General features: G+C 41.5%; 1 protein-coding gene across 3 annotated transcripts in view; it reads right to left on the minus strand.

Annotated features, from left to right (window-relative positions):
• Window positions 1-377: 377 nt before the first annotated feature.
• The window catches only part of igsf11 (immunoglobulin superfamily member 11), a 120,167-nt gene continuing 100,161 nt past the window's right edge, over window positions 378-20,383 (minus strand). For 2 of the 3 annotated variants that reach the window (XM_050059063.1, XM_050059051.1), the window contains 5 exons: window positions 11,683-11,890; window positions 11,124-11,279; window positions 8,474-8,596; window positions 7,308-7,455; window positions 378-5,341 (listed from right to left, as the gene is read on the minus strand). In XM_050059063.1, the coding sequence (XP_049915020.1) occupies window positions 4,786-5,341; window positions 7,308-7,455; window positions 8,474-8,596; window positions 11,124-11,279; window positions 11,683-11,890 (1,191 nt within the window). In that variant the 3' untranslated portion in view covers window positions 378-4,785. The remainder of the gene's footprint in view (window positions 5,342-7,307; window positions 7,456-8,473; window positions 8,597-11,123; window positions 11,280-11,682; window positions 11,891-20,383) is intronic. The other variant, XR_007570860.1, reaches the window with a different exon arrangement.

Consider the following 20,383-nt stretch of genomic DNA (forward strand, 5'->3'; position numbering starts at 1 on the left):
TTGTCTTGGGAATAGAAACCACAAGAGCATGAAGAAACTAGCACACTTGCATATTCTTCATATTGTTATTCTGCGCGGCTCCCGTCTTTATGGTTGTCTTAACAGCCCGCAGGAGCGCCAACGGCTCGATGAATGAGTTTCATAGAAAGCTTGCTGAGCAAAGCCTGAAATATGTTATTCATATTACTGCAGCAGCTCCTCCTGAAGACAATACCCATTGTGCATGTATGTATATGCAGCCAACACATGGCACAATTAATGTCTTTCTTTCTTTGATTATTTATTGTTGATTAATGTTACTTTTGTCTTGAAAACATGAAGCAAGCAGGAAACTAAAACATGCAACACACAATCAAACAAATGAGCAGAAAGCCAACTAGAATGTATTAACAATATTTATTCACTACAAGTTCCAGTGTTATTTTTCCTATTTCATTTCAAACCAACAGTAAGAACAAGATGTATTTTTATACATATTTACAGATTGGTTTTTACTATTGGCAATATATCACATGTCCTTATTTATCTATGTACACAACCCATTTGCCACCTTGTGTACCACACGCCAGCCTACGGCCAGGGTAGAAGATGAGATGTTTATCTGAACTGGGTTAAAGCCTCAGTAGTTTTCTACTGATTGCACTCTCTTTCCTCCGATGCTCCTGCAAATGGAGGGCAGAGTGGGAGTAAAATAATCTCAGTTTAGCTTTTTCCAGCCTGAAATAAATTTTCTCTGGGAAGGATAAAGCCAGAGATCTTTGAAGACAAGTTCGTCTTTAATGTTGTAAGCCAGTGCTCAGGGCAGGGACACTGGGAGAGATGGTGAGTGGAATCTACAGACAGAATATGTTATCTCAAAAACACTGTTGGACATAAAAAAAGAGGAGAAAGAGGGGATCTTTGATCTTTTGACCTTTTTGAGCCGTACTGTATTCATAAATCATAAATCAGTGTGTGTGTGTGTGTGTGTGTGTGTGTGTGTGTGTGTGTTTTAGATGGATTTTTACCAAAGTATTGTAGCTCTGCCACACAGTAGAAAGCCTTGAGACAAAAAAAGAGAGATATAAAAAACAGTTAAATAAATGTGTCTGCAACAATAGTGAGCTGGAGTATAGCTGAGGCCAGACTGGGGTCAAATGTACAAAGACGAACATATTTAAGATTGATCTGGAGTGGTCATGTTGTAGTAAATGAGAGCATAGTGCAGTGGTTCCCAACTGGTCCAGCCACGGGGTCCAGATTGCTCCGTAGTCATTAGTTCAAGGTCCACACAGCTAGTTTGCTGTCTCTGTCAAATAGCTGTCCGTTAGTTATTCACGCTACAGCAGGAAACTGCACTTCAAACGTGCAAGAAATTCACTGTACTTCAAAATAAAATGTGTTTTTTACAAGTTTAAGGTGTTCCCCGAGTCATTTGTGGTCCATATAGAATGGACCAGCAACCCACTTTTGGACCACGACCCACCAGTTGGGAACCACTGGCATGGTGAATTGTTTTAAAAAATACAGATATTAAATTAGAAGTCATTTATAAGAAGACTTCCAGGCAAAAAAAAAAAAAAATCGGATTACTGTTTGATCCAGGCCTGTGGAAACAGCAGGCTTACATCACTGACAATGAATTGTGACACAAAAACAGTGCTGACTTGAACTCAGTAGGTGAATTTTGTCACTCCATAAGTGTGTGAATTTGGGAAGACATCAATAAAACAAAAGTACATCTCATTTATTGTGCACATTATCCAAATATGTGTTGGGATTAAAGAACATTCTGTTTATTTATATTTCTAGTGTAATATATTAAAGGAGCAGTCCGGTATTTTGCACTTTGAGTCCAATTTCTGGGTTGTTTATGATGAAATAGAGTGGCTCAGACCAAAATAGTGACGATTGCTCCCTTTCGGAGAATTTAGCTTTCCCCTGCCTGGCTGCTATGGCCATGCGTGAGCCTGTCTTAAAACCACCCTGAACGTTCGTTTTCAAAGCCATAAAACTCACCAAGTGGTCAGTGGTGTTCGTTGATGTTCTGACATAAAAATCGTAGCAAACTGGTTTCCATGATGATGTATTTGACATTTTGTCTACCCCATTGGTTTTCTATAGGAAGCCTCATTGTCCGTTGGTAGTGATCCGCCACCGGAAACGGAAAGGGGGTTGTTCACGACAAGGTTTTAGTCATTGTAGTCTTTTAGCTCAGCGAAAGTGCCGTGTGCGCTCCTGGAGGAAGAACGAGAACGAACGAAAAAAATTTGTAATAAGTTTAAACAACTGCCCAATGGATTACTCGCTTGTAAACATCCGTCGCAGCACGATGTCTTTGAACACAACACCAACCTTCTTCTTCTGCTTCTTTTCTGTGTTCCATTACATTGCAATGGTTTCCTGCCGGTTGGTGACACCCACGTAAAGAAGCATTATTGCCATCAAGTGGGCTGGAGTGTATAACGCTTCAGGGTCAAACGAACGATCAAGCGTAAGTTTAAACACGGGTGTGAGGCAGCTGAAAAAACTAGTTCCACAATCAAGATGAAGAGCAAAAACACAGCTGGAAACCACTTTGAGGGTGGTTTTAGGACAGGTTCACACATGGCCATAGGCAGCAGTGTTAAGCCAGGCAGGGGAAAGCCAAATTCTCCAAAAATGTGCAATTGTCACTATTTTGGTCTTAACCACTCTATTTCATCATAAACAACCCAGAAATTGGGCTCAAAGTGCAAAATACCGAACTTCTCCTTTAAGCTAATTCCACTCTACACTCGCTGCCAACCCTCCCTTTTTTTAAATTTTAATTTTCTAATTTAATTATTAATATTTTGAGTGTAATATAACACCTTCTAGGAAACAACCTGAAGACATATAAATGTAGCAGTCTCTACATTAAAAAAAGTACTCTGTAAAGTCAGTGAAGTTGTCTGGTATGAACTAAATAATATAAATGTAAAAAAAGAAAAGAAGAGAAAAATAAAGTTTCCACAATAAATCATGAGATTATATGTGTTTGAGCACTTTTTGTAATGTTAGCACACAAATTTGTCTCGGTAAGACTCGAAATGCCAAAACAGCACATTTAATTAAAACTCATATTAGACATAAAGAGGAATTGCTTTCAAAGAATAAAACACCTTTCAATACAGCATGTAACACACAAATAATTGCCGTATGAAGTATTGCATCATAGCTACTAGAAATTATTAGTATTGCGCATAAATGCACAATGAGAAATGATTGCAAATTTGGGAACACTGTAACAGTTTGTCAGAGAGTGGTGAAATTTGGTTAAAATACAAATACAGCAGGTCAGAAACACAGTGATACTACCATATACAGCATAGGTGTCTATTATTAATCGTAACACATATGGCCATCCATATTAAACCATACTGTATTTACCTCAGACCTCGTAATGAAATGGCAATAACCATTAGAAAATGAAAATATTAAAAAAGCATCCCTTCATTTTAAACCAATAACAGACTATCAAATCCAGTTTGTCGTCTAATGTAACAAAAAGAAGCGTTTTAAAGTTAAGACACATGAGTTGTAGAATATGTATCAGTCAGACATGTATTTTCTTTGATTCACAATCTAGCCTACTGTTGTAGTTACAATATGTACAGTAAAAAAAAACAATAGGTGTTAGCCTTTGTCAAGGGGAGAAAAAAAAATCACCTTTAAATATATATTTGTCTCTTTATAAAGCATTTATGAAATAAGACATCCTCTTACCCACGACTTCTGAAAGCAGCACTGATGTGACATCAACCAGATCAGGACAACAGAGAGGATGAACACAGCGAAGACTACGACACCATCCATCAGCAGGTTCAAGTTTAAATCGGGGGACAGTAGCTTTCTGTTGTGAAAATCCAGTGCTTGTGCTATCTTCAAATATCATCAGTATTCTGTATGTGCAGAGTTTTGATATATGTTGTTTGGGTAAAGCTTGTAATTAGTAAGACTGAGTTATTGTTTGTAAGACAGCAGTTTTGATATAAAAATGCTCTGAAAAGTGCAAAAACGTAATTAAAATGTTTGCATTCAATGAATTAAAGTATATTATGCGATGTATTGCACCCATAAAACCCCTCTCTCTATATGCTTCTAAGGCCATTTCTCCCAACACCCTTTTATTCTTTAGGTTCCTCCCAACAGACGTTTAAACATTCACTGTTTCAATGCATAACCCTCATCACAACTATCAACCAAAATTACAACTGTGACAATGAAATTATTGGAAACAATACAGACTTAATTTGTTATCCTAAAACAACAGACACATGCATTTATGTGGGAATCCGAGCTTGCTTCTGTCTGACCGTGCAGTGTGGACACATTGAGATGAAAATGCCTTGTGTTGCTTTGAGTCCGAACAAAAAGAAAAAACAAAAACCCACAATCATCACAATGATCCAGCCCTGAAAAAGATGTGGGAATCCAGGTTCTGCAGGAAATTTCCCTCCACTTTTGTGAAATTAAAGTGGTTGAAAAATCGTTCCCACCACACCAGCCAGGAAAATCCATCCAATAAGGGGATGATCAGATTCCATGTAATGCTCATCTACAAAATAAAGGGTCCCGTCCATCAGGGAATTGGCATTAAATGAACTCTGCACTGTGAAATCCAAGTTTGTTTTGAGATAAAGAGGTTGTGACGAAGTCGTAAAGGGCAGCGGGCTGCTTCAGCCCATATTCGGTCTGTTCTTCATCAGTGGGTTCCAAACATCACAAGAAAACAAGCATGTTTTTAGTCTTGTTTTCAAAGCTAACAGTTTACCAAATGGGATTTCACACCAGCGAGCCAGCTCTGCTCTGGGCTGGCACCATGACAGGCACCGCCCCCATCCTCTCCAGCGTGGCCTGGCTCACGGCGTAGGAGTGTGTGTGCTGCCCGTGTGTGGAAGTCACCACCGGTTTGAGGCTCACAGAGCCGTTGCTGCGCACCATGGCGGGAGGGGACGGGGCAGAGTTTGTGGTGACCACCAGAGTCTTGGGTGGTGGGAGTGTGTGGCTGCCGTTGGCGAACGCTGTCGTTGTTGCTGTTGTGGGCTGCGCATGGCGGGACAGCGGAGCTGAGCCTGGTGCTGTGACCACTGTACTGTGGCCGTGGCCTGCGTTCTGGGCCTGTCCGTGTCCATGTGCAGCGTGAGCAGCGGTGGAGAAGGTCTGACGAGTGTCTCCGTTGTAGCGGGTGTAGGAGTTGGTGTCGTAGTTGGGTTTGGGGTTGTGCCAGTAGCGGCTGTTGTAGGTGTTGGTGGATGTCAGCGTGTCGTTCTCTGAGGATGAGGCGTCTGCATGGAAAGCCTTCACTGATGATGACCTCTTGGGAGGAAGGTCATCTTCTCTGTTAAGATAAGACGTTGTGAAGATGTCAGTGATATTAACAACGATAGCAGTAAGATAGCCAATTAGTTTGTCTTCAAATGTTTAGTACAGATTCTCTATCGGAGCGTTAAAATTTAAAAGAGCTCCTCTATGCAGCCAAGTTACAACACATCGAGAATCTTAATGCTACTTATTTATTCATCTTTGCCCTTAGAGTGGGAACAACTGTACAAATAAAGGATATAACAACACCCCCGCCTCTTTCACATGAACGCGCTTGTGGCTGGATAAGAAACCCAGAGCTGACTGAACTAGCTGATAACTAGCTTTGTATCCAGACGGCCAATGTTAGAGTTAGTCAAACCAGATAACGAGATGATACCCTGGGTTAGCTGAACTGCCTTCGTAGTACAGGCCTCCGGTCTTTCACATCTGCACTCTGCATCTCTGCACCGTCATTCCAACTGGGGAACAACTGTAACAGCCCTGAGGTGGCACTTTCTACCTTTATATGGTATAGTTGTGACATCACAACTTCACATAACTCCTGATGGTTTGTTTAAAGGTAAAAGTTTCTGAATACAGAGTGTGAGTGGATTTCTCTGTGAACTGAACATTATGATAGTTTCACAGTACAGTGTTTATACAGCGCCTATACCTGCGAAAAGAAAGAAATGGAAATCTGACTTTTTATAATATGAGACCTTTAAACCAATAAAGGGCCACCGTATTTAAATCCTTCAAAAGTATTTATAGTTTTATCAATAAACTGTTGATAAACTTCCAGTAAATATGCTGTGAATATCACTGGTTTTAAGTTGCAGTTTAGTCATTCCTCGCTCATATATTTTTTTAAGCATGAGTAATTTTGGTGGATGAGTTTGGCTCCTGATACATTTGGCTGAGATAATATTCATTGTGATTTGCTGTTAGTGGTGAAAAGCAGAGCTGCTGGGCTGGAAACTGAATGTGCTATTGCAGATGAGCCCAAAATGAAGCAGATGTTATCCCAACCAGCCAAAGACTCACATATCTGAACAATGATTTATCTTCCAAATGATGCATGGAGAGATTTTTGGGAGAAATTGCAGCCCATTTAATCAGCTGACAGAGCTTCACAGACTGTTTGAACAGACAAATTAGGCTGAGATGATGGAGACATTTGCTGCAAAGAGATAAAAATTAAGCTGAATTCTTCAAACTTTCAATCCAATTAACTGGTCTGGGTTTCTGAGCTGAATCTTTGTGATTGCTGTGCTGACACTAATCATTCTGCTGTAGGACATACAAAGTTCCTGCTGAATCTTATCACCCTTTGAAATACAGCAGACAGGCCGCGAATGTCAGCCCAGTCGCCAGGGTGAAACATTGGCACTGTGCATTTCTGCAAACCACATATGTTACATTTGTACTTTTCATACGTATCATGTCAACATTTGACTTTCGCTGGTGGACGGCATGACACCCGGGGGAGACGGCTGCAAAACAGCAGATAGTGTCATACCATTTTTTTTAGACCAACGAACAATAAAAGCATGTATTTTAACGACACATAGGGACATTTCTTGCTGTGTCTGGTGTGACAAAACCTTGTAATTTTTTCAAAACACGTGTTTGTTGTGACCAGAGCTGGTATTTTAAGCCAAAACACGATGTTTTCCAACCCTAACCAAGTGGTTTCTGTGCCTTAACCGAACCGCATGCTAACCACAGCATAACATTACATCACATCCACTCTGTATGAAACCCACAAACATATCCATATCCATGGTTTTCAGAAATGTACAATACCAATATTTATTCTGGTGATTCATTCTGGGCTGCAAATGTAGTCTCCACCCTGCCACAGTCTGTACAACATATGCCACTAAACAATCTGTGTGTGAGACACAACATCTACTACATACATTAATATTATGTATGCACTGGAAAAAAAACAACAGCATCTGGTTGTGACTGACCAAAGCCACAGATCAAAGCCAAACCTGATCTCATTGGGGATCTCCTCCTCGTCGTATTTGTTCTTGTTCTTCCAGTAGAAGAGCGTGACCACCACTAACAGGGAACAGATGATGACAGCTAGGACTCCTGTAGCGATGGTGCCCGCTATCAGACCCACACTCTGAGGCTGGGCTGCAGGACAGAGAGACAGGAGGAGAGAGTTTGCCAAAAAGTTCAGTCTAAATTCATCATGGTTTGGCCTCAGATGAAGAGGGAGCTGGATGGGTGGCAGAAAACTAGACAGGAAATGTAGTAGGTTCATGAACTTGTTTTCAAAATTGTGTGTGCTCTGTCAAAGATTTTTTTAATTTGGCAGACACATGCAGCAATTTAATATTTTTGGGGCAATATAGCTTTACTCTTAAACTCTTAAAATACAATTCAAGGACCTATGGGATGTGTTGCCTGACTAACAGGAGCTACTGTGTCCATTATATAATCTGTGAGAGGAGGAGCTCATGCTATGGTAAGTTTCTTTGGTGGACAAGAGCTATTGTATGTCCCTTGGTCTAAAAATATAGACACAATTTCATATTGGAGATGGAGAAAAATCTCGCACTGATTTGAATATATCAGTTTTTGTGAAATTTGTGAAGTGAAATAGAAACAGCAGTGGAGCAGAATTTTGAGTAACACTTCCTCTTTCTGAGCATTTTCATCTGCACCATGTCGGCAGTGACTAAAACCCGCTGTGGTCTCTGACAGACAGACTCAGCACTCTGCTGTCTGTCTGCCTGTATTCATGACACTGAGCGTCATCCTGTCACACACTGTCAGACTGAAAAAGAAAAAGACTGTGTAATGATGTTACAGTCTTTCCTGTCAAGCTATCCAAACTGTCTGACCCCGTATGACCCCAAACCAACTCTGTCCTTTTCTCTGAACTGGTGCAGGCGTGAGGCAGTGTAACTATCTGCTGCTCTTGTCCTTTGTGTAGTTGTATAGTTTATTTGCCTGTGTTAATATTCATCCTGTCTGTCTGACAAGTGTCACCCTAATTTTATTTCCATCTGTCAGAGTACAGAGACAAGGGGCTTCCATCTATAAATGCGGATCCCTCACCAAACCATGTGTCAGCTGGTGTATAAATGACAGTAACAGTGTTACATGGATCCAGCAGTGAGGGAGCAGTGTGTCTGAGTGTACTTACGTGCTACGACCTGCAGGTTGAGCAGACAGGTGCTCTTGCCGATGGCATTGCTGGAGGTACACTGGTAGAGTCCTGAGGTGCTGGTGCTGATGTTTCTCAATGTTACAGTGCCCTGCATCTGATCTGAAGGACACACACACACACACACACACACACACACACACACACACACACACACACACACACAGAGCCACATGGTAATTAAAGTGACTGAGGCTGCGTTGTGAATCACATACTTTTTCTTTTTACTTTCAGTACATACTGCAGCTGCCCCACTTTATTTTATCATAACATAACTTGATTTGTTACCCTCTGGCCCATATATTTGTCGCAGTCTGTAGCACGATATTTAAAGTAAAAAGAAAGGGTATGGGATTTGGAACACAGCCTAAAACACAAATACGTCAAAGCAAAAACCTAGGACTCAGTGCATATCAAAGAAACATTTACAAAAAGTCTGCTAAGTGTAACATCATGGTTAATTTGAAATAAAAACAACTCAGAAAGTCATTCATAGTTTGTGTAAAATGTGGTTAACTTTCTTGTTCTAATCTCCACAGTATGAGAATACATTCAATTTAACTACTTTTACTATCTACCAATAGAGGGTGCTATACAGCTTTCAAACAAGTAAAGCATATTGTACATTAAAAAAGTAAAGCTGCAGATTCCTTTCTTTCACAAATAATGAATGGGTTGACTTGTGGGCGTATAACCAAAGAGCTGTACACTACTGGATACATTAAAAAAGGCCTCAGCAGTTCATAGGACATAATGCAGATTGCCACCTGTTCTCATGATAGTGACATGACAGATGTCACAGCTGTCTGTGTCAAACGTTTCAGTGAAAATGTGATTGAAATTAAGCAGCAGAAGAAGACAGACTCAAAACTCAAACACTGACAGTTAAGTCTTTCAAACCAGGTGGGCTCTCTGACTGTCATCAAGAGATGTATCATAAAGAAGAGTAAACTAATTTAATGAAAGTCTTGAAGATTATAAACAGTGTTTAACAATAAAATTAAAAAAAATACAAACATCACCCACAAAGTGAATATTTATAAATCAATTAGTAACGCCACGTTACCCTGAGTTTGCAAAGTAAACTTTGTTTTTCATGCATGCATCCAGAGAAAAAGGCAAACACATTGATTTAAGGTTAATTGGGGATGATGTTCAACAACAGCAAAACTATAGCAAATCATCTGTTCACAAACTCTCACACAACTCGTGCAGTAAAATCAAAGTCTCATGTATCCAGTAGTATGCACAGTACTTCCCAAACACATGCATTTTTACTACAACAATAAATAAATACAATAAAAATCTTAGTATTCGAGTCTGGCTTTGAAGAGAGCAAAGATAAGTTTCACTCTCAGTCCAGCTAGGTTTTAGCTTGTAAGCAAATGTTTTGATATGATTTTGTTGTTGTAAATGCAGTCCACAATCAATCAATAAATCAATATGTTTGCTGTTTTCTGTGGGGGCATGCCAGTAAAACAAAGTTTTCATCATAAATTCAAGGTAACATGGAATAACTAACTGATGCAACTAACAAATCTCCATTTTATGGGAGAAGTTTTCCTTTAATAGGCTGGTCTTGATATTTTGTAAACACAGGAGGGGATTTCCTCACACAGCTAAAATTGAAATATATTTTTAAACTGTCCCTCAAATGGTTGATATTTAATGTAATATCATTTAATTACAGCATCAGGGTTTAGAGGAAGTAATGTAAAGGGCATACAAAAAGGGAAATATAACTATAAAAAACATTTGGTTTCTTTCATTTTGTGTTTTGTTTGTTGTTATTGTTTTCCAATACAACTGCCATTTTGGTGAGATACAATCTGGCTTCTTTCAAGCTCAGTTAGATGGTAACATATCAAAGAGCTGATTGCCAGACATGCCAGTTGGTATTTCATAAATATAATCTTACCATTGGCATGTATTCAGTCACCTTCGTAGCTGAATTTGCAATTAATATTCAGTGTTTTCACATTTAAAGTCTTTTCCCAGTGTCGACATACAAGAAAAATATATACATATATTGACTTTCTTGTTGCGGGAATCTGCAATCTGCAGTTTATTGTTACATTTTGTACATTAGCCTTTTATTGACCAGGAGTGTACAGACAACGAGAGTGACTTTTGATGATGATTATTCGACTGTGCAATGGGCACAGCTGGAAAAGAAAGGAGAGTCCACGACACCAGTGCTCTCTGATGCTGAAAACCAAACACATTTCCATTCTACCTGCTCCTTATCATACTTAGTAACTGTTGAAGCAGTATGGCCACAGTGACTGCACCAGTCCAGTACAAAAAATTGCAAGTGTGTTAGAGTTGGTATTCAGCATGAGAAGATGAGGAAGAACATAAACCACCACATTGCACAATTGCACACACACATTCCTGATGCACCCATTCACAAATTCACATGGTTTAAAACACTTCATCCATCCATCATCACCCCTCAGCAGGGTCAGAAGGGAGGGTGGGCCTTGGGCGGGCAGTAGTTTGGGCCTGGCACATGACAGGTGGCGGTGATGGTGGGATTGTTGCTGAGTCTGAGCAACGCTATGTGTGTGGGATTTACCAGCAAAGGTGGGGCAAAAGGGAACTCCGACGGCCAGCTTGTTAGTAATACCTTGCATGGCGTTGTGCGGCAGCTTGGGCAGCGCGTCCAGCTTCTCCCAGGAGTAGGACGGCGTCGGGATGCCTTCCTCTGAGCTGCAGATCAGCATGATGTCACTGCCTACATCCAGAGTGCCCTGGATTCGACATGCTGGCACCGAGGGGGGCACTGGCAGATGGAGAGAGTAGGCGGCGGAGTGTGAACGGGTATACAAAGAAAATCTAATAATTTCTTATTTGCAGAGGAAATTTCATATTTAAAAAAAGCTGAAGACTCTCAGCATTACAACAGTGTTTGCATGCTGCTTCACTGCAAACTGATGCTCTTACAAATTGAAAAATAAAGTTTCAACCTGCTAGAATTTTTTATGATTGCTGCATTGAAAATGCTATTGTGTATCTGTCTTTAGAGCTCTACAGTTGGAAGGAAATGATGTCCTCCAAGTTAAGGGCCAAAGTGAGCAAGTGTCAAACAATGAAACTCTGAATATGAATTTAAAGATTCCTGCTGACGTCTTATTTTTTAGGACATTAAAAACTGAAATATTCTGTGGTGATGTGCGGTAATTTACCCAACACGGTGAGCCCAATGACCCCGATGTTGCGCCCCCCTCTGTCTGGGAGGTTGTTGACCAGGCACTGGTAGGTCCCAGTGTCGGACAGCTGGGTGTTGTTGATGAAGATGGAGGCACTTGTACTTGGCATGGTAGCCACGAAGCCCACACGGCCATTGAGGTGGTTGGCTAGGCTGAATACCTGGCCGCCCTGGTAAATAATCACCTGGATTGGGATGTGACGGGGAGGTGATGGAAGAGAGACAGAGAAGGTGACGGATGTAGAAAAGGATGGTGAATTGAAGTGAATTGGTTAAACAGAAAGGTAAATAGGAAAGGGTGGAGGGTGGAAAGATGCGTTGGTGGCAAAGGGGTCAGGGGGAAAAACAAGTACTGAGAATCAGCAATTCATTTATTTTTAATAATTCTTAACAAATAAATGTGTGCCTTTGTTCAAAGATATGTAACAGATGGTGCCAAAGTTTGTGCAGCCATAAAATCCTCAATGCACTTGTGGCCTATTACAAATACCTCCCACTAGAGGGAGTCCTAGTTCTTCTAACAGGCTTAAAAATAGCTTGAAGGTGCAGAGAAAGTTAAGGAGTGAACAGATTTTCATGTCCTAAGATACAAACAAACAAACAGACAGAAGGAGGAAAAACCTTTTATTTGTAAGTGGTTGTTTCTAGCTCAGTGATTCCAGGGTAAGGAGTACATACTAAAAGTATGCTTTTATGGTACTATCAGGCTCTTCAGATAAAAGCATCCACTAAATGGTATGCATAATTGAAAACATTTGAACTTAGAAACATATAAACTGCAATCTGATGAATCCAACAGTAGCAATGGAGGAGGTTTTTCTGCACAAGGAGTCAAACTCAGCGAGAAATTAAACCAAATCCTTGCTCTTTATCATTACATCAGTGACCTTTGAGAATAGTCAGAGTGGAGAACACACTTCTGAGGATGAATTCAGGCCTTTGGGTTGAGGTAAGCTTGTCTCAGGTCCAAGTTAAAGAGCGATGAAGGATCAATTTGTTCAAAAGCTTCCCTCAGGCCTCAAACTCGGGGCTGAACAGCTCGTTTGTGAGGCCGAGCCACATGCAAAACAGCTCTCACCCCTCAGCTGGGCCCACACAAAAGATGAAGACGACACACGCAGACACATGGTATGTGCACACAAGTCTGGCACTCACACACACGCGCGCGCACCAGCTCACACACAGGCACGCACTCACGTAGACACAAAGTGCGGAGGGGAATCAGAGGGGCTATTCACTTTGGTGAAAAGAGCCCTCATTGAACTGCTCAAAGAGCCAGGCAGGGAAACAACCAGCACCAGTGTGGATGTGTGTGCGTGTGTGTGTGTGTGTGTGCGTGAGAGTGATAGTTCTGATGGAAGTGCAAGAGTGTGTATGTGACTGTGTCCTCCACTGCTGCTTAACGGTTGTAAATTGCGCGGCTGCAATTTCCTGAGTGCAGTACGCTCGCTTTGTCCTCTTATGTGCAGATGAATAGGCAGCTCCTCAGCTGTGATGAGAGCCTGCAACTGCATCTTCTGTGTGTGTGTGTGTGTGTTTCAGTGTATATTCATATACTCACAGGGAGTGTATCAGTTTTGACTTGTGTGTGCAAGTGTGTGTGATTGTCCTGCCACAGACTGTTTTTCAATCTCAATAACAGTGTGGTCTCACATATTGTCCGTCCACTTTTTTTTTTTATGTCAAAATTTTTTCCCCCGCCAGTTTCTGTCAGTGTGTCTCTGCCTACCTCTCTGTTTGCCTCTCTGACAGACGGCACCGGTATGACCTGGCTCTACACTCCTGATGACCTAACAATATAATCTGCATGCTCGGTGAAAGTGATCCAATCAATCGGCCTCACACGCAACACACACTGGGCGTGCGTGTTGGTGTGTGTGCATGAGTGAGCAGAGGATTAAAGCAGGCCCTAAACTGTGGTGCATCTTACACCTGCCAGTGCTTTTTTGTTCTTAACTGAGCTCCTGTAGACTTTAGTTTTCTGACATTCAAAAAAATCAATCATGGTTGCATTACAGGTGTCAAAAAATACCATAATGGACATAAGAATGTGCACTCGTGTGTATTTTCCAGCTTAAAACATGCCACATTCTGCGTATTCTCTAGACTTTGCATCTCTGTCCACTGTGTTGCTCCGTCCATATCTATGTGTGTGTATAAATCACCTCATCCTCTCGCATGACCTGGTTGGCTTTGTAGCTGTGTGCAGGGAGAAAAGAGGTCATGGCTGGCACTCAGATGGCCGACAGCCCTAAGAACTCTAGCTGGACTATCTGGACGTCCCACTGCTGGCCCAGCGGTAAACCTCTGCTACATCCCTTCCCTCCTAAAACCCTACACACATACAGCACAAGCATTCCCTCACACTCTCGCTACAGCACATTCTCATGCTCTGCAACCCGCCCCATAAGTGTGAGCCACAAGTGGACGCACACAGTAAACCTTCAGATATCCTCTGTCACTGTCTGTCTTGCAAGTGGAGCCTACTTCTGACTGACCCTATGGGCCCTGTTGGCCCCAGACATGAGGGACACTGCCATCGCCTCAATAAAGCCTGAATAAACCTCTAAACCCCGACAGCCTCCCGTCAATTTACTGACTGTAAGCTGCCACTGTTATCTCTTTCTATCCTCTGAGACATGTTCTGAACAATATGGGCCCAGATCCATGTCGCTAATGTATTTTGTTTTTCAAACTGCTGGTTTTAGCACGTAAACTACATACTGCGTGCACACTTGACCTTATTGCCATCCTGTCCAAAGCATACAGTCAGTGTTTAGAAAGATCAGCCAGTTGCTATGTTTCTGTTTTCTCTGTGGTGCATTCAAGGACACCAAAACAACAGTGTCTTTTGTAGTAATCATTGCTTGCGAGGGCTGATATGAAAAGTCACTGTGGGTCAAATCAGGTCACAGCCAAGTATCATGTCTGAAAGGGCTTTTTGGACCTACATTAACAACAGTATTCAATAACACAAGCTATCGAAGAAGACAAGTTAAAAAAAAGGTTTTGTTTAATACATAAAGAACAAAAGGAAAAACCCTCAGGGGGGAGAGGAAATTCAAAGAGAAGCTCCATCTCCTCAGACAGCTGGAGGTAGAATAGGAGCCAAAAGTGGGGATTGTAGAAATACAAAATAGAACAAAAATGCAACAGAATTATAATTGATCCACTGATAGTAATTACCAACAAAGTATGACCATGAGTTAGTCTGGTATCAGCGCTTTGTTGTTCAATGTGCAACGGAGGGGTAGGTAGAGGCACATTTTCATTCCCAACTCTTAAAATACTGTGTGAGACCTGGTTGGTAGAGGTTAGGAAGAAAGGAGTAAGGGCGGTCCAACATCTTAAATCCAAAGTTAGCTGTCCAAAAACATTGCATCGTTTTGCTCTGTGGTCAGAGGGTCCCACCCGAACCGGGTCTCAGTCCAAAGTCATCGAAATCCAGTGCTTGGGCAGTGACTTAGCATCAGAAACCAACAAAAGAAAGGTGTCCTTTAACTGGTTGCCGTTATAGTTTAATGGCACCCAGCGGCGTCAGGGGGAAATGCGGCGGGACAAGAAGGAAAGTTAAGGCAGCCAAAGTGTGAGTGGGGTAGATGGGTGGTCCAACAAACCACGACTTTCACCCACGAGAGTGGTGTTCGCTTACCGTAAGATTATAAAGCCAAACCCTGTTCTTTTTTCCTAAACCTAACCATGTCTGTTCGATGTTGGAGGAAAAAAAAACATTGATTAGCGATATTGTACTGACGCAGTGTGTTTATTTTGAAAGAGACTGTATGTAAATGTTTTATTTCCTGTGAAAACTGAAGTGCATGAAGACAATGCATGTAACAGGCAGAACTTGACACACCGTCCCAGAACGTCAACAACCAACGCACCCAGGGTACCTTGCACGTCGTATGTAGACATGGAAACTGAACGTCAACATGTGACAAGGTCAGAGTGAGAATGTGTTGGCCGCCCAGAAGACAAGTAATGTACATAATCCACAAACCTTTTATTTTGTTTATACAACTGAATGTCTGAGTAATCACACATCAAGATTTGTCCTCAAGTACGTGGACGACTCTGTTATTGTAAGTCTTCTTCATGGATCAGAATATGACCATATTGGATAAATTTGTTAATTGGTGTGACCAGTCTTTGCTTCACATGAGACGTTTATTGATTTTCGGAGGAGGCCCTGCCTTCCTGCTCCATGTGTGATCAAGGGGGAGCTGGTGGCAGCAGTGCAGCAGTGTAAGTATTTGGGCACTGTTTTAAAGGACAAGTTGAATATTGATGTGAACACTGACGGCATCTGTAAGAAGGCAAACCAGTGCCTATTCTTTTTGAGGAGGCTGAGGAGTTTCGATGTAGATAGGACTACTTTTATTGAGTCCATTCTGAAAAAAACAGTTGGAAAAAGTGGTCAAGTTGTGCTGTAAGATCACTGTAAGATCACTAACCTACAGCATCTGTATGAAGGGAGGGTCACCTCTAAAGCTCAGTCTATTGTCTCAGACTCTCAACATCTCCGGCATGTTGAGTTTCAGATGCTTCCATCATAGCGGAGGTTTTGCCTCCCTAAATGTAGCACTAAGCGTTACAGATCGTCCTTTGTCCCGTCTGCTATCACTCATCTTAACCAGCAGTGACCACTAATGTCCATGATTTACCCCTGACAGTGTGATTCTGGATTCTGTGTGTTATGTATTGTACTGTCTGTTATGCTGTACTCTTGACTACTGTCTGTATCTAAAATTGCCCCTCGAGGACATTAAAGGTTTACCTTACCTTACCTAAACCAAGCATATCTGAGCAAAGGATATCTAAGTACAAGGCGTCCTTGCAAGCAGCTAGTTTGAACATCGGCATTCCCATGCAGTGATGCTGTCCATTAAAATGAGGGTGTCAGTGATCTGGATTTGGCAGTGATCAGGGTGGGTTAGTGATCTGTGCCCTTCAGTTAAAGGTAAGGGTTCAAGCCCTCGTAACAGAAATAATTCATGTACTTAAATAAGACACATAAAACCCTACTGCTGACAATGACTGAACTGTTGCTGACTCTGCATCCTGATGTCCCTGGAGGACAGAAGCAAGAAAATAAAAAACAAGAATTTCTTCCGGCTGATCAATAAAAGGTATCACATTAGTGTATATGAGAGAGAGTGTTGAAGCTAAATGTGTGAGTTGTAATATAACCTCTTCTCAGCCTCTCCACAGGGAGGAGTTACAGCCTCAAACAAACAACATGATGTGTTGGCGCTGTCTGAAATGGGTCCTTGTTCATTTTCTTTGATGTGTCCTGCAAAAATTGTTTACGCAGGGTTGAAGAGAGGCGACACAGAGAAAAAAAAAAGGTCATATTTTGAGGGTATTCGAATGCAGCGTCTATTTGATCTATCCTCTGGCAGATTGTTAGGTTCAGATAAGGATCAGAATCTGATCATCTAAAATACTGTGACAGATGTTCTCAATTACAGATTAACATCATTTCTGCACCACAGATTTTCTATGACCTCAATTTCACCAGAGCCTCATTTCACCGAAAGTGCACAATTTTTACTCTTTCAGTTATAAAAATCAACACGGCCCCCTTTCCAGGAATTGATGAAACATATTTAATTAATTTTTTTCCAGACAGAAAACCATTTACAAATGATACAATGACAGTGCAAAAAAAGTTTTCATCAGTCCTGGAGTGATAAAACTTTCCCAATAAATTTCTATCTTCAACTTGAGCAAGTAAAGAGAGAAACTATATCAAAATTGGATTTCAAAGGATTTCAGGCACTGACAATATTAAACTGCCAGGCGCATCACATTGAAGAAACGTCTCCACCGAAGCCTTGCATATAAATTTTTGATATATCAACTATTTTAATGATTGAAACTACAAAATCAGTTTCAGGAATTAGTTTCCCAGGTGGTGCGAGGGGAGCCTGAACCTGGGGCTTTTATTAGAACATAAATAACACAGACATCCAGCAAACAGTTTAGAGAGGATAAACAACAGCTCGGCAACATAAAACCATTGTCTACTTGTGTGCGTGTGTGTATGTGTGTGTTTATCTGGATTATCTCACACCTAGCAGCCCAGAGGAAAGAGGTCAGGTTGTTTGATCACAACAACAACGGCATGATAGACAGATTACATATACGGAGACAACACATGAACATGCATACACACCCAAACACACAGGTACACTTTGTTGAGCTACGTGCCTGTGTGTTGTAATCTGGAGCTCAGCTTGTCAGGTACTCAGTGTAAACAAACAGGACTATGGCTACAGCCAGGCAGAACTCTAGACAGAGATTAATGTCCACTCTGGGCAGCCTCCGACCTGCATTCAACCCTGGTTGAAAGGGTGGTCATAAAGGAGGGGGGGATGACATGTGTCGACCCATTCAAACAGACCCCTGACATGACTTAAAGCTGTGTCACCATGTCAGTCTGGATGGGTTATTTATACCTCCAGCAGTTAGCAACATTTGCATGCATTCAGAATCTTGTGTCTGGTCACCTGTTGAATGTAAGTCCAGTATCTACTCTCTTATAGCTCTGTTTTGGTCCCCACCAACTCCAGATGGCTCTTTACCTGTTAAATGCTCCACTATGTTCACCAGCTAGTCTCTGTCTGTCTATCTGCTGTTTGGTGCTGGGCAGGTAAATTACAGAACCAAAACAAAGGTTACGTTACTGTAACCCTAGTTCTGTTAGCACAAGTGGAGCCCTCCTCTGGACACTATGGGTAATGCTCTCTTCCAAGCACACACTGGACAATCAAACATGTTGTCATGATCTAAATTAGTGGTTATGTCTTCGTTTTCTTACTGTATAGCTTCTGTATGGTACGTGCTTAATGTGCTTTGGTTTTATGGTGATGTCACTGTCTTGCTAATCTTGTGTGCTGTTGTCCTTGCTTATGTGCTTTGCTTTGTGCTTTTGTGTGTTTGATTGTGGCTATGTGCTTTGGTCTATGTTATGTTTTATGTTGTACCTTTGTATCTAGTACATTCTTAATGTTTTTGGTTATATCGTCATGCAGCAGATGCTCTCCACACCATATTCCCCTGGTCACAAAGGCGCACATACAGGTGTATCATGCTCGGAGGGGAATTAAGTTCAATATAATTGACACTCGCCTATCCCTTTTTACCAGTGGGCAAAATAAACATTCATTGAAAAGAAAAAGAATAGCAGACAGCAGTGTGTGCAGCCTTATGGGCTGCTGGGTCCACATGTATTCAGGTAGGCACAATCTAATTGGCCGGCTACGTTTATGCAAATTTTAAAGGGCGAATACATGCACACGATTGGAGGAGACCTATAGAGTCCAGTAGAGGGTGGAACCTGCGTGAGACTGAACAGTAAAGTTGTGAACTGGAAAGCTAAAACCAAGCTGAAGGATGCTCTACTCTGAGAAGAGCTTCAGAGTCCTGTAACTCTTCCCTCATTACACATCATCTGATCCATTGTTGAAATTAGTCCTCCGTATAAAAATATTGATTATAGCTACTTTAAAAACAGGAGAGCTTCCAATAGAATTATTTAATTTTGTCTTTCCTTAATTACCATCTGTCCTTTGTATTAATTAGCTACTTGAGACTCCAGGTGCACTTAACTGGCACACTTTCTCCACTCATATGCATAATATATGAAGCTTACACTTGACTCATTAAGTTATATAGCCTATAATGTGGAGTCAACCATGGAGGCTCAAGGCTGTAAAACACTGAGTGAAGTCTTAAACAACATGCCGGGTCAAAGCATTGAGCAAATGTATAGCAGGATTAATCCGAGCTGCAACAAACAGCCAAGTTAGCGAAGTCATAGGTGCCAGCATATCTCGTGCCGTTGCCCTCTAACAGTGCTAAATAAGTAGCATCATCTCTTGTAATCTGAACATGGTATTCAAATTTGAGCAGAGTGAGAGATCTGAGTGGTCCGAGTGCACTCGCTAAAGTGCTAACGCAGGTTGTGAGGGTGTGCAAGTGTACCCAGTTCTGTTCAGTAATTCTTAATGGCTTTTAGCATCAACTGTAATCATTTATGACATTCTCTTCCTCTAAAATGACCTTGTACTTGTACTGTCGCCCCACGCAGCACTTTATTTCACTCACTTTTCCGACAGCTCACCAAATTCACATGCACAACCTTGTCGCGGAACTGTAGCTCACACAGTATTTGTTTCTTCTTGTGTGTGACTGCATAGATTGTATGTGTCACTGAATGCATATGTAAATTTAATGTTCTCTTTTTAGCAATGCACGCTTTAAAAGTTGTGTGCATCACTGTGCTTGTACCCAATGTTCTCAGGTACACGTCAGCATTGACCTAACCATGTACATGAGACAATACGGTGTGAGGGTATGGCGTGAAACACAATGAATGTTATGCAACTTTCTAAATGTATCGGCTCCCATCACCACTCGCCCGGCATCTAAAAGTCACATGCATTCATCCGCGAGCAAGTGCCTATACATGTTAATGTTACTGTTGTTTTCAGTTTCATAAGCCCTTAACCACATGTGTGCACATGGCAGCACAACTCTGATGTGTGCATTTATTATGGATGTATGGAAACATGCATGTCAGTTTTCACACTGTTATTTTGCACTCTGCATGTGTCTATGTGTGAAGCCAGTAAATATACAAGCCCTGCATGTATGCATGTGGATCTGCACTA

This window comes from Epinephelus moara, chromosome 2 (assembly GCF_006386435.1).
Source record: "Epinephelus moara isolate mb chromosome 2, YSFRI_EMoa_1.0, whole genome shotgun sequence".
Taxonomy (NCBI): Eukaryota; Metazoa; Chordata; class Actinopteri; order Perciformes; family Serranidae; genus Epinephelus; species Epinephelus moara.